Below are 13,416 nucleotides of genomic sequence, written 5' to 3'. Positions count from 1 at the left end.
TTTTTTTTTTTTTTTTTTGTAGAGACAGGGTTTCACTGTGTTGCCCAGGCTGGTCTCAAACTCCTAAGCTCAAGGGATTCTCCCACCTCGGCCTCCCAAAGTACTGGGATAACAGGCGTGAGCCACCGCACCTGGTCTCTTTCCCCCTTTTGAGCCCCTTCTCTGACAGTTCTCAGCTCTGGCTCAGCATCCGAATTACCTGGCAGCTTGTAAGAAAGTCCATTGCAGGGCTGGGGGGCTCCAGGGCTGGCAGCACTGCCTACAGATCGTGGCTGTGCAACGCCTCCCCTGTGCACATGTGCCCTCAGGGCTCAGTCCTGGGTCCTGGGAGGAGAATCTGTTTTATGTGCATTCAGAGGAGAATGGGAAGTTTTACATACCTGAATTTTAGAAATGAATGGGATTTTTGCCCTATCGTCAAACCTTGGTCCACCCTGATGACTTTTCAAGGACAGCATTCTTCTAGATGCATTACTGACATTACTGTGTGTCTTTTTTTTTTGGGGGGGGGGCGGGACAGAATGTCACTCTGTTGCCCAGGCTGGAGTGCAGTGGCACAATCTCAGCTCACTGCAACCTCTGCCTCCCAGGTTCAAGTGGTTCTCCTGTCTCAGCCTCCCAAGTAGCTGGGACTACAGGCGCCCACCACCACACCCGGCTAATTTTTGTATTTTTAGTAGAGATGGGGTTTCATCATGTTAGCCAGGCTGGTCCCAAACTCCTGACCTCAAATGATCCACCCACCTCAGCCTCCCAAAGTGCTGGGATTACAGGCGTGAGCCACCACACCCGCCCTGCCTGTGTGTCTTCTTAAAATGAGGTTTCTCAACATCACTTAACCCTTTCTTCATGTCCTAGTGTCACCATCTGCACATCATTTTCCTCCTGGCAGAAACAATGCTGCCCTACGGCTATCGAGGTGTGCTGGCCACTTCCTCTAGATGGCCTCCTGTTGCTGGCCTTGGAGCTCTTACGTCCACTGTTTATCATTCTTCAGTGTTCTTTCTGTTACCAGCTGTGCTTCTTTGTTCTTTGCTTGCTGTCACCTAGAACCACTTTCTTTCATTTCCATTCTGGTTAACTGTTTTCCTCACCAGCTATGGGTCTGACAAAACCAAACACTAAATCTGTGCTGCCATCCACAAGGAACCCACGGCCTAGGAGATGAGCGGGCAGGAGGAGGGTGGGTACAGGACCACAAGCTGTCACAGCCCCTTGGCACAGGTGGGAGGAGCTGCATGCACTGGCCAGCGAACCGAGAGAGCAGCACGTGCTATTGGCTGAGCAGGTGGAGGACGCCACCAACGGCCTCTTCAGCACCCTCAGCAGCTCTGCCATCTGCTCCAGCACCAGGCCAGGTAAGACCTTCCAGCCCGGAGGGAGTGGAAGTGCCATGTGGGGTCTGGGAGGGATCCCTGAGGCAAGAGGTCGGGACCCAGGAGCCTTCCAGGGAGGGAGGGCAGGCAAGAGAAACAGACCAGCAGCCTCCACCCTGGGCGCTCTGCATCTCCCTGTGCCCTGCCCTGTGGGTTTCCCAGCTGGGAGCCCCGAGCTTGTCTTCGTGGAGGTAGAGGGCCCAGGGCTTGAGACCCAGATTTAGTAGGTTCCCTGTCCCCTGCTCAAGAGACAGAGCCAAGTCTCCTCCCCCTGCCTTGGACCACACAGAGGAGCACAAGGAGGCTTTGTGCTTGGTGCGAGATCCCTGCATTCTAGTCATCCTTGTCAGGGTCCACCCAGGAGCCAGAGTGATGACGTTATGTGGAATGTACATGTGTGCACATTATGTAAAAACTGTATGGGATGGGGCCCAGCAGAGGAGATGCTCAGAGACTGGATGCCCCACTGAACAGGCAGAGCAGGGCCCCTCACCCGGAGATGTGCCCAGACCTGAGAGAGCAGAAGGTGGGGTGTGGTGGAACCTCCCAGGAGCGGGAGCAGCTGCTGGGGAAGTGTGTGTGGCAGGAGGAGGTGGAACCCTGTCTCCTCCTTGGGTGCGGGTGTGTGTTGTATACACAGACTGCAGGGTCGAGCCTCATCCTTGTGAGCGCAGGACGCTGGAGATGGTCCGGGAGTTCGCCGGCAATGCCCCGTGCTGGAGAGGATCGCGGCGGAGCCGTGCGGTGCTGGCTGCACACTGTCCCTTCTACAGGTTTGTCTGCGCGGTCTGGGCTCGGCCTGGGTGGGGATGAAGGCCCCCCACCCCCAAGCTGCGGGGAGGATGGCACTTTAGGGCCCTGCCATGGAGATTGTGACGGGGATCGAAGGAGACCTGGGAGGGAGCCAGGGACATAGCCACGGGAGAACAGGGAGAGGCACAGCTACTCAGTGTCAGCATCCCTTAACACAGCCCAGGTACCCAGGGCGAGCGCCAGTGGCAGGGTCACAGGCATTCTGGAAGGCTGGTGAGTGAGCCAAGCGCTGGCCCTGCAGGACAGTGGTCTGCACTTGTGATACTGATTTGACAATTTGGTTCCTCTGAGCACCAGTTTCCACATTACGGGGGCTGAGTGAGGCAAGAGGATCGAGATCCTCAGATGAGTTCCAGTCAGGGAGGCTGTGGGATGCTGGGTTCTTCGGGATTGGAGCCCAGGCACCCAAGAGCACCTGCTGCCCAGCCGCCAGCTCATCCCTCCCAAACACCCCCCGCACTGTTCCCGGGCACTTTCTTTAGACTACCTGCCATTCAGCACCTCTGTCCGGAGACCGGTGACCCTGACACTCTCCCTTTCTGGGGGCCTGGGGCAGTGTTGGAATCAGCTACATCTTTGCCCATTGGTCCTCCCCCAGCAAAGAGCTCACAGCACAGCAAACAGCAGTGAAATGGATTGGCTGAGAAGCCTCAGGGCTCTGCTGGGCTGATGGAGAATCCAAAGACTGTTTCTCTGGGAAAGGCCAGCCGCCTACATGAGGGTCAGAGGAGATGAGGCCTCATGCCATGCCGGGGCCACCAGAGGCTCTCCTCAGAACCCAAGCTCTCAAGTGAAAGGAGGAGTTGATTCGAAAGGAGGAGTTGATTGATTCCTTGGTGGCCACGTTCTAAGCGCCTGCTCAGAGCCAGGCAATGTGCGATAAGGAGACAGTACAGTTGCTGCCCCCAAGGAATCGTGGTCTAGAGGGGGGCATTGGAAAAGGAGACCAGCAGCCACCCTGAGGCATCCTAGGTGCTGGGATGGAGTCTGTCCTCTCTGGGATGTCACAGAGAAGGGGCTGCTCGAGCAGTTTTGCAAGATTTGGAACTGTGGCAGTGGGCAAGGCGCTCAGAGCCAGGAGCAGCTGGGAGAGGCTGGTGGCTGCAGTGTTTACTTCCTGGGCCTTGCATTCAGACTCTGCTGTCAGGCTGCTGAATTTTTAATCCTAGCAGCACCACTAGGGAGCTGTGAACTTACCATTGCATGTTTCTACGTTTGAAAAGGGGTGTGATAATAATCATACCTGCCCTACAGGGTTGTTGAGAGCAGGCGGTGATTTAATAGGTAGATGCGTTAATATTGCAGGCTCCTAGAATGAAGCATTTGGGAGCTTTTCACCCATTTCTTCACTCAAGAAATACCCACTGAGGGCCTCCTGTGCTCCCAGCACTCACCCAGGTCCTGGGAAATCAGAACCAGCATCTCAGAAACACATCTACCCTCACAAGTTGACACTCCAGTGATGGAAGGCAGGCATTCCAAAATGAATACAGAAAATAAAAGTGGTAGCAGGTGCTGTGGAGGAACACAACAGCAAGATGGGGATGCGGTGGGGTAGGCGGGGGTTTGGGGCAAGGTCACAGTTTGCAGTGGAGTGGCCAGGGAGGGCCTTGCAGAGCGTGTGGCATTTGTGTCCAGACCTGAGGGAGGTGGGGGGCAAACTGTGTGCAGGTCCCTGCAAAGCCCTGTTGGTAGTGTCTGCTCTATAAATGCCAATTCCCAGGGAGGCCTGAATCAGGGAGGGGGAGGGGCCCAGGGAGCTTTCTGGGCTAGGACTTGTGGCTTTATGAGGTCACTAGGATAGACATGGAAGAGAAGACGATTTCTCTTGAATGAGCTGGCAGTTTGGCAAACTTTGTCTTTATTATAATCATTTTTTTCAGACAAGGTCTTGCTGTGTCACCAGGATGGAGTACAGTGGCAGGATCATGGCTCAGTGCAGCCTCAAACTTCCAGGCTCAAGTCATCCTCCCATTTCAGCCTCCTAAGTAGTTGGGACTACAGACACACACCACTGTGGCTGGCTAATTTTTTAAGGTTTTTTTTTTTTTTTTTTTTTTGTATAGATGGGTCTCACTATGTCGCCCAGGCTGGTCTTAAACTCCTGAGCTCAATTCCTGCCTTGGCCTTTCATAGTGCTGGGATTACAGGCGTGAGCCACCACGCCCAGCCTTGGCAACCTCTATTTCAGCAACTCCATGAGCTCTGAATTGACTTGGCGTGTACTCCATTTCACCCCAGGGAAGACCCTGTCCTAGAGGAGCGCCTGATTGGCCTGCCCCTGTGTGGGTAGCCCAGGGCGGGATCTTGTTGGAAGAAGCCTTATTTGGAGAACTTTAGGGAATGTTTCTGCCAAGGCCCAAGAGTCTCCTCAGGTGAGGCCATCCCAGGAGCTGCTGCCAACCCAGAGTGGGGCTTTCTGTCCCCAGATGAGGAACTGCTCCTGTGGCAGCAGGGCACATGGCCCCGGAGACTCAGCAGAGGCGAGGATGAGGCCCACAGGGCAGAGTGGGGGGATTTGGAGTCATGGTCAGGGTTGGGACCCCAGCTGTGCTGTGTTCCAGTAACTGTGTGACCTCAGGGGCCCTAAGTCAGCTGTCAGAACCCATTTCCCTATCTGGAACATGGAGGGAACCATCTCTTCAGGTAGTTGTGGTTCATGGAACACCGGCAGGTGGAAGCCACCCCAGGAATGGTGGCTGCTGTGTTATCACAGAACGTTAGTTCTCCAGCAGACCTGAGAAGTCATTAAGTCCAGTGGCTTACATGTCTTGACCTGCAGAGCCTCGTGTGGACACTTGTTGTGCAGACCAGATAGACGCAGCACACCTGGGGTGGAGGCGGCGGGGCTGGGGCACTGTGGGAGGCCTGGAGCCTTGTTCCTTCAGTCCTCTTCTCTTCCCCATTGAAGCTTTAAGGAATACAGTTGAAACTGCAGATAGAATTACTATACAAAGAGGAAAGCGAAGACCAGAGGAGGAAAGTAACATGTCTGTGGTCACACAGCCAAAATCCGGCTGCCCAGTTCCCAATATTTCTCTCCCTACTGCATTGTGAGCCTCAGAAAGTAACTTATAATAAAAAGCTGTTGCTACAGTTTGGGGTTTTGCCTGTGGATGTCTCTAATTTCAAATGTGATAGCCAGCTTATGTTACCTTTTTTTTTTTTGAGATGGAGTCTTACTCTTACCCAGGCTAGAGTGGCAGTTGTGCAATCTCAGCTCACCGCAATCTCAGCCTCCTGAGTTCAAGCGATTCTCTGGCCTCAGCCTGCTAAGTAGCTGGGATTACAGGCACACGCCACCACGCCCGGCTAATTTTTGTATTTTTAGCAGAGACGGGGTTTCACCATGTTGGCCAGGCTGGTCTCGAACTCCTGACCTCAAGTGATTTGCCTACCTTGGCCTCCCAAAGTGTTGGGATTACAAGCGTGAGCCACCATGCCCAGCCTATTTTTTTTGTCACTGGATAGTTTGAAACATTCCCTACTCTATGTGCAGAGAAAAGTTAGGGTAGAACCAAGAAAGAAAACCAGGAAGTCTTTCTTATTTCTGCATTGGAATCTTCTGTCAGCTTTTGGTGTTGTAAATCATCTTCTGTTTTCTGCCCTCCCCTTACACCTCTGATCTGTCTATAATTCTGTTTCCTTGGATTGTAGCTGGAAGAGAGTGTTCCTAACCCACCCTGCCACCTGCTACAGGACCACCTGCCCAGGTATGGTCTGCCTCTTGGATTTACTGGTTCTTTCAGGGCCCTGGGCCCAGGCTGCTTTGTAAAGTGGCTTTTACAATCCTGGGACAGAGGGTGGGGTTGTGACTGGCTCTAGGGCAGAGGGATGGGGCACTTGGGGGGCAGAGGAGAGTGTGCTCTTGACTCCCTCAACGGTGTTTGCTCATTAAGAATGGAGTGGTGGCTTTGGGATTACTCCCCTGAACCAGTGTTGTGTGCATTGGTGAGAGGCTGAGAGGCAGGCATCGAGCACCAGCTTTGCAGACATCCTCAAAGCCAGCACCAAACTCAGGGCAAGATACCTGAGTGATTTCCTCCTCTGTAAAATGCAGCGATGTTTGTCCGATGTCTGGAAGCCCATTTCCCTCCTCCATATGAAAGGGGGGCATCGTATATGATGTCCTGGTGAAGATTCAGTAGATAATGCCCATGGAAGTAATCCCTCAGCTGTAAAATCCCAAATTAACGTGAGGAATCATCAATGCCATTATGTATCATTCAGCATGGTTCCCCGGTGTGCCCTCACTGTCTGTCACCATCCCTCACCTGGGGTGCTAGTGACCCCATTGACCTGGGAGCTCGAAATTGCACTTGAATGTGTAGGTGTCAGTCCTGGGGTGGATTCGCTACTCCCGATGAGTAGGCCATCTCCCAGAATGCCAGCAGTTAGACACACAAGCAGGGTAGCGAGCAGATAGACACACAGGCAGGGTAGCGAGCAGTTAGACACACAGGCAGGGTAGCGAGCAGTTAGACACACAGGCAGGGTAGCGAGCAGATAGACACACAGGCAGGGTAGCGAGCAGATAGACACACAGGCAGGGTAGCGAGCGTCCCTATTTGGGGTTAGGTGATCCCTTCAGTATGTTCTCAAGGTTTACAGTTCCAGCACCACGGCCTCTAAGCATAGGAGAATCTGAGAGTGGAGCTGTTTCTGCTCAGAAATTAGGGTTTGAGGACTTATGGTTTAGAAACTAGAGTGAAATGGCTTTCAGTCCCAGCTTTGCCTCTTACCAATGATCTGACCTAGGGCACGTGACTTCTATTCATTGAGCTTCAGCTTCCTCATCTGTCATATAGGGTTTTTATAGTTCCTACCTAAGGTTGTGACAATGAAATGAGACCATGCGTGTATTGTGCTTAGCACAGTCCCCAGCACATAATAGATGCTCAGTTAAAGGCCACTGTTGTCAATGTCAGTGAGCCCCCAGCTATTTCCACAGTCTTCTGGCTGATACAACAGCAGCCCCAGTGAGGTGCTTAATCTTAGCCTTAATCTTTTCTGCCTTTGAAAAGTCTATACCTTAATTACAATGATGTGGCCATCAAGAAACAGATTAATATTTGTAAGCAAAAAGGACAAGAAAATGCCAGTCCCAATTGTGACCACACTCAGCTGCTTATACAGCCCTTGGAATACATGATCACATGAAGACTCTGTTTGTTTTCTGTAACCCTGGGAAAGAGGTCATGTGGTTTTAGCTGCATTTTGTAATACTTGATAAGGAAAGTGGTGAGATGCTCAGGCATGGACCACAGGGAATCATAGATCAGACACTTCAGAATGGGCCAGATTTGACACAGGCTGTGGTTTCCAGTGTAAACTTTCAGCTTTGAAGAGGACTTGCTCATAATTTGCATCTCACATCCAAAAGTCAATACTGTCATTAGCTGTTGGGGAGTGTTTTTTTAGTGCTGAGACTTTCTGTGGATTCATTCATTTAATCCTCACAATAACCCCACAGAACAAGTTCAGTTCCCATCACTCCTTTTTAGATGAGGATACGAAGATGGGAGAGGTTAATTAAGGTGCCGGAGGAAGTCCAAGAGGCCATGTTCAGTGCTGAGCAGCCTGACCGCAGGATCCGAAGGCTGGTGTGTTTTGCTGTGCCAGGTGCAGAGGCCATTAAGACAACCCTGTGTAGAACTTAGAAGACAGGGCCCCATTGGCACCACAGCTCTCTCTCAGTCTTGAGGCAGCCACACTTGATGCTACGGGGAGCTTCCTCCTTGTGAAGCTCCAGTCTAACACCAGTTCATCACACAGGGCCTTACCAAGCCTGCTACAGAGCATCCTTTACCACCTGTGCCCAGCCCCTCATTTATGAACTCGGCAGTGCTTTCCCCTCTCTGCTACAGGTTTCCTGGTGGACTGTGGGGGAAGGGAGGGGCTGGTCACTGCTAGAACAGGAAGCCAGCTGCACCCACACCTCTGGCAGTCCTCTCCACTCCTCTGTGCTGTGGTGCTTAGCGGTTAATAGGCATCTCTCCGATAGGCCCCTGTGACTCGCAGCCCTGCCAGAATGGAGGCACGTGTGTTCCAGAAGGACTGGATGGCTACCGGTGCCTCTGCCCGCTGGCCTTCAGAGGGGAGGCTAACTGTGGTAGGTATGCACCGGCACTGCAAGACTGACCACTGGGGAGCAAGGAGAGGACGGGCTCCCCTTTTCACTGCACACCCTTCCAGCTGCTGGGTAGAAACTGGCCCTCGAGCCATCTGCTTTCCAATGCACCACTGGTCTGCAGTTCACGTGGTGCAGTACATAATTGGGGTGGCTGAGCTCTGGATGAGACGGTGGCTCCCAGCTTATTAGCTGCAGAACGGTCATTGCTCGAAGTTTGAGTGCTGCCCAGCCCAGCTGAAGGCAGGAGTCCACCCAACTCTGGCTCCCAGTCCTGGACAGAGTCTTTTCTTCTCTATTCTATGAAAGCAGAGCAAGGAGCCCCAATTCCTTTTGATTTTAGAGGTGTGAAATGAAGATGATAGTAGGCTTTACCTCACTGGGTGGTTGAGAGTTTTAAATAAGATTATGCGAAGTGCTTAGTACCATGCTTGACGCATATAAGGGCTTGCTAAATCATAACTTTTTTTTTTTTTTTGAGACAGAGTCTCACTCTGTCACCCAGGCTGAAGTGCAGTGGTGCAATCTCGGCTCACTGCAAGCTCCGCCTCCTGGGTTCATGCCATTCTCCTGCCTCAGCCTCCCCAGTAGCTGGGACTACAGGCGCCCGCCACCACTCCCGGCTAATTTTTTGTATTTTTAGTAGAGACGGGGTTTCACCATGTTAGCCAGGATGGTCTCGATCTCCTGACCTCGTGATCCACCCGCCTCGGCCTCTCAAAGTGCTGGGATTACAAGTGTGAGCCACCGCGCCCGGCCTGAATAATAACTTTTAAAAACGTGATACTGGGTTAGTTGAAGATCTATATGAAAACAATTAATCTTGACCCTGTACCTCACAACCCTAGCAGAAGTCAATTCTAGCGTGGGTATAGACCTCCATGCAAAAGGCAAAGCAGTGAAGCCTGTAGAAGCAAATACAGGAGCATGTCTTCATGATCTTGAGGTAGACAAAGATTTCTCAGGACACACACAGGACTAACCATAATGGAAAAAAGTGATAATATAGATGGCATTTTTCTTTTTAAAAAGTGGCTAGATGGACACCCTTAGTGCCAGGAGTGCCATGTCTGGCCTTGTCTCTAACTCTGTGACGAGCACCAGTCACTTAAGCTCAGGGGCCCACAGTTTCTGTGCCCCATCTCCCTCCTGGGAGGGAGTTTCTCCTGCCCTGCATGGTAGTTCAGCGTCTCGGGTGGGACAGATCCATGCCGCATGGCCATGGCTTGACAGTGGGTGTTGCTGTGATCCACGCAGCCCTGAAGCTGAGCCTGGAATGCAGGGTCGACGTCCTCTTCCTGCTGGACAGCTCTGCGGGCGCCACTCTGGACGGCTTCCTGCGGGCCAAAGCCTTCGTGAAGCGATTTGTGCAGGCCGTGCTGAGCGGGGACTCTCGGGCCCGAGTGGGTGTGGCCGCGTACAGCAGGGAGCTGCTGGTGGCGGTGCCTGTGGGGGAGTACCAGGATGTGCCTGATCTGGTCAGGAGCCTCGATGGCATTTCCTTCCTTGGTGGCCCCACCCTGACGGGCAGTGCCTTGCAGCAGGCAGCAGACCGTGGCTTTGGGAGCGCCACCAGGACAGGCCAGGACCGGCCACGCAGAGTGGTGGTTTTGCTCACTGAGTCACGCTCCGAGGATGAGGTTGCGGGCCCAGCGCGTCACGCAAGGGCGCGAGAGCTGCTCCTGCTGGGTGTAGGCAGTGAGGCCGTGCGGGCAGAGCTGGAGGAGATCACGGGCAGCCCAAAGCAGGTGATGGTCTACTCGGACCCTCAGGATCTGCTCAACCAAATCCTTGAGCTGCAGGGGAAGCTGTGCAGCTGGCGGCGGCCAGGTAAGGTCCCAGTGCCTAACCCAGGGCCGCTGGTCAGTGGGCAGGTCCTTCCTCCTTTTGGCCACCACCTAACCATCATTCTCTGCCAGTTCCTCTTCTAGGGGCTGAAACCACAGCCCCGCTCTTTCAGGTACCAGTCACATAAATAATTTTCAGTTTACCTGTCAATAAAATGGGACTAATAGTAGTACCTCCTGAGAGATCTTTAGTGAGAATCAGATAAGATGGGTGGTGTACATGCTTAGTACAGAGTAAGCACTCAGCAAACTCTAGGTGTTGCTGTTATCATTATTAATCACGATTTTATTATTGTTGTTACTAAGAGCTCTGAATCTACTAAGCAGGCTCCAGAGCAGCAGCTTCCAGCTCCTCTGATGGCAATCCACAGAAAGAAGTGCATTCCTGGTGCACACATGCACATGTATGCACACACACACACACGGATGCACGTGCATGCGCACGCACTGGTGCAGCCACACACAACTGAAACAAACGCTTCCTGAGAGGATACTTACCCTGTCTGCCTGGGATGCATTCTGACATTTTTCTCTTCTGTTCTGTTTTGCAAGCCATGAAGTTGATTTTTTATGACCCCTATTGGAAGGCACTCTAGAGAACACTGTCCCCATGCAGAGGCCTGGCCCATGGCCAGAGATGTAGTAGCTGAAACACGTCCTTTTTTTCTTTTGAGACAGGGTCTCTCTCTGTTACCCAGGCTGGAATGCAGTGGCACGATCATAGCTCACTGCAGCCTGGAACTCCTGGGCTCATGTGATCCTTCCACCTCAGCCTCCAGAATAGCCAGGACTACAGGTGCACAATACCATGCCCAGCTAATTGTTTTATTTTTTATAGAGAGGTGGTCTTACTATGTTGCCCAGGCTGGTCTCGAACTCCTGGGCTCAAGCAATCCTCCCACCTCAGCCTCCCAAATTGGAGGGATTACAGGCTTGAGTGAAATGCATCTTTTACAGGGCTCCTGGAGTTCTCCCATGGTAGGTGGGCGTGGGAAGCTACAGATGTGATTCTGCTTCTCAGCCCTGATGCCACCACTCTCTCCAAGGCGAGAGGCTTTCCCTCCTGTAAGGGGGAAGGACAGGGATTGGCTGCCCACTCCCACCCTGCCCCTCCAGGCTGGTCTAAGTGGTTTTGTTCTGCTTGTTTGGTTGGATTTTTTAAAAAAAAATAATAGTTGTAGATTTATAGGAAAAAAAATTGACAATAGTGGAGAGTTCCCTATACCCCACACCCAGTTTCCCTCCTATTAACACCTTGCATTAGCATTAGCATGGCACAGTGTTACCATTAATGAACCAGTATTGATACATTATTATTTAGTGAATCCATGCTTGATTCATATTTGTTTAGTTTTTACCTAATGTCTTTTTTCTGTTCCAGAATCCCATCCAGGACCCCACAGTACATGTAGTCAGCCGCCTTCCCTGTAGCTGTGATAGTTTCTCAGACATTCCTGGTGTGGGAGTGGTTTTAAAAACCAATAATCAGAGCATCAGCTCCTCTAACTCCATACTTAGAATTTCCAGTGGTTCCCCTTTGCACTTGAAATAAAACCCAAACTCCTTCCCCTGGCTTCTGAGAGCTCCCTGTAGCCTGGTCCCCACAGGCCTCTCTGCATCCCCTGCACGGGAGAGGCCTTCTGGCTCATACTTACTTGTCTTTCAGTTCTTAGGTGAAATGTCACCTCCCCAGAGAAGCTCTGAACCCTTTCCCAGTCTTGTTATGTTACCCTACTGGTCTCTCTCGAAGTCCCCTGCTTTTCCCTCCACGCTGCCGACATCATTTGTAATTCTGTGTTCATTTCATGTCTGTTCCCCTAGACTGTCAGCCTGTTGACAGCAGGCATGGGCCCATTTTGTCCATACAGCATCTAATTAGTGCCCTACATACTGGGGATGGATGAAGGCACAGGTGAAGATGTTGTCACAAAGGGTTGCCCACAAACTCCATGGGTTACATAAGACAGGAACTTATTTCTCTCACGTACAGTTCAGAGGTGAGTGGCCTGGGCCAGCAGGTCTTGGTCATCTTATGGCTTCCTGAGGTCCGAGGTCACCATTTCTCAGCCAGCAGGAAGGGGGAGAGGGGAAGTGGAAGGTAAGCAGCTTCCAGCTGCATGAGTTTGAAATTGATCAGGTCAGTCAGCCAGAACTTAGACACGTGGCCACCCTAGCTGCCAGGAAGGCTGGGAAATGTGGTCTGGCAGTCACTCATCTTCCTGCTAATATTCTAGGAAAGTGCTGTTCTGTGGCTAAAGGAAGACATAGAGGGTGGATTCTGCAGTGAACAGAGCACCCTGGCTGACCTGGGCCCTACCCAACCTGGCAGTCCCTGGGTCCCGTCGAGGGGCTCTCACTGGCAGATCCACTGCTGAAGCCCCTCTGCTTGCTCCTGCAGGGTGCCGGACACAAGCCCTGGACCTTGTCTTTATGTTGGACACCTCTGCCTCAGTAGGGCCCGAGAATTTTGCTCAGATGCAGAGCTTTGTGCGAAGCTGTGCCCTCCAGTTTGAGGTGAACCCTGACGTGACACAGGTCGGCCTGGTGGTGTATGGCAGCCAGGTGCAGACTGCCTTCAGGCTGGACACCAAACCCACCCAGGCTGCGCTGCTGCGGGCCATTAGCCAGGCCCCCTACCTGGGTGGGGTGGGTTCAGCCGGCACCGCCCTGCTGCACATCTATGACAAAGTGATGACTGTCCAGAGGGGCGCCCGGCCTGGTGTCCCCAAAGCTGTGGTGGTGCTCACAGGCGGGAGAGGCACAGAGGATGCGGCCGTCCCTGCCCAGAAGCTGAGGAACAATGGCATCTCTGTCTTGGTCGTGGGCGTGGGGCCTGTCCTAAGCGAGGGTCTGCGGAGGCTTGCAGGTCCCCGGGATTCGCTGATCCACGTGGCAGCTTACGCCGACCTGCGGTACCACCAGGACGTGCTCATTGAGTGGCTGTGTGGAGGTGAGTGGGGGAATCCACACCCTCAGGGCTGCCCCCATGGCAGGCCCTCAGCCTTAGCCTTCACATACATCATGACAAGGATGGCAGCTCTTCCCAGCTACTGAGCACTTGCTTCCCAAGTGCCAGGTTCTGTGCTAAATGCCATGCTCACATAAAATCCTACAGTAGGCATAACCATCCCCATTTGACATTTAAGGTACAGAAAGTTTAACTAACATAGATACTCCCTCCCAAACTTGAGAATGTATGCATTCCCTTTAAACAGAACACACTTTTAGAATATCCACAAGCTTCCTAAGG

The 13,416-nt window shown here is 52.5% G+C and overlaps 1 protein-coding gene across 1 annotated transcript in view; it reads left to right on the top strand.

Moving 5' to 3' along the window:
* The window catches only part of VWA2 (von Willebrand factor A domain containing 2), a 55,907-nt gene that overhangs the window by 37,816 nt on the left and 4,675 nt on the right, over nt 1–13,416 (top strand). Inside the window, exons 7-12 of the mRNA XM_055248524.2 lie at nt 1,225–1,358; nt 2,017–2,149; nt 5,847–5,902; nt 8,194–8,301; nt 9,577–10,149; nt 12,565–13,116. Of these exons, the coding sequence (XP_055104499.2) occupies nt 1,225–1,358; nt 2,017–2,149; nt 5,847–5,902; nt 8,194–8,301; nt 9,577–10,149; nt 12,565–13,116 (1,556 nt within the window). The remainder of the gene's footprint in view (nt 1–1,224; nt 1,359–2,016; nt 2,150–5,846; nt 5,903–8,193; nt 8,302–9,576; nt 10,150–12,564; nt 13,117–13,416) is intronic.

Source organism: Symphalangus syndactylus, chromosome 2, assembly GCF_028878055.3.
Source record: "Symphalangus syndactylus isolate Jambi chromosome 2, NHGRI_mSymSyn1-v2.1_pri, whole genome shotgun sequence".
In the NCBI taxonomy this organism is placed as follows: Eukaryota; Metazoa; Chordata; class Mammalia; order Primates; family Hylobatidae; genus Symphalangus; species Symphalangus syndactylus.
Note: the sequence above shows the minus strand (reverse complement) of the source record. Positions and strands in the feature narration are given on the sequence as shown.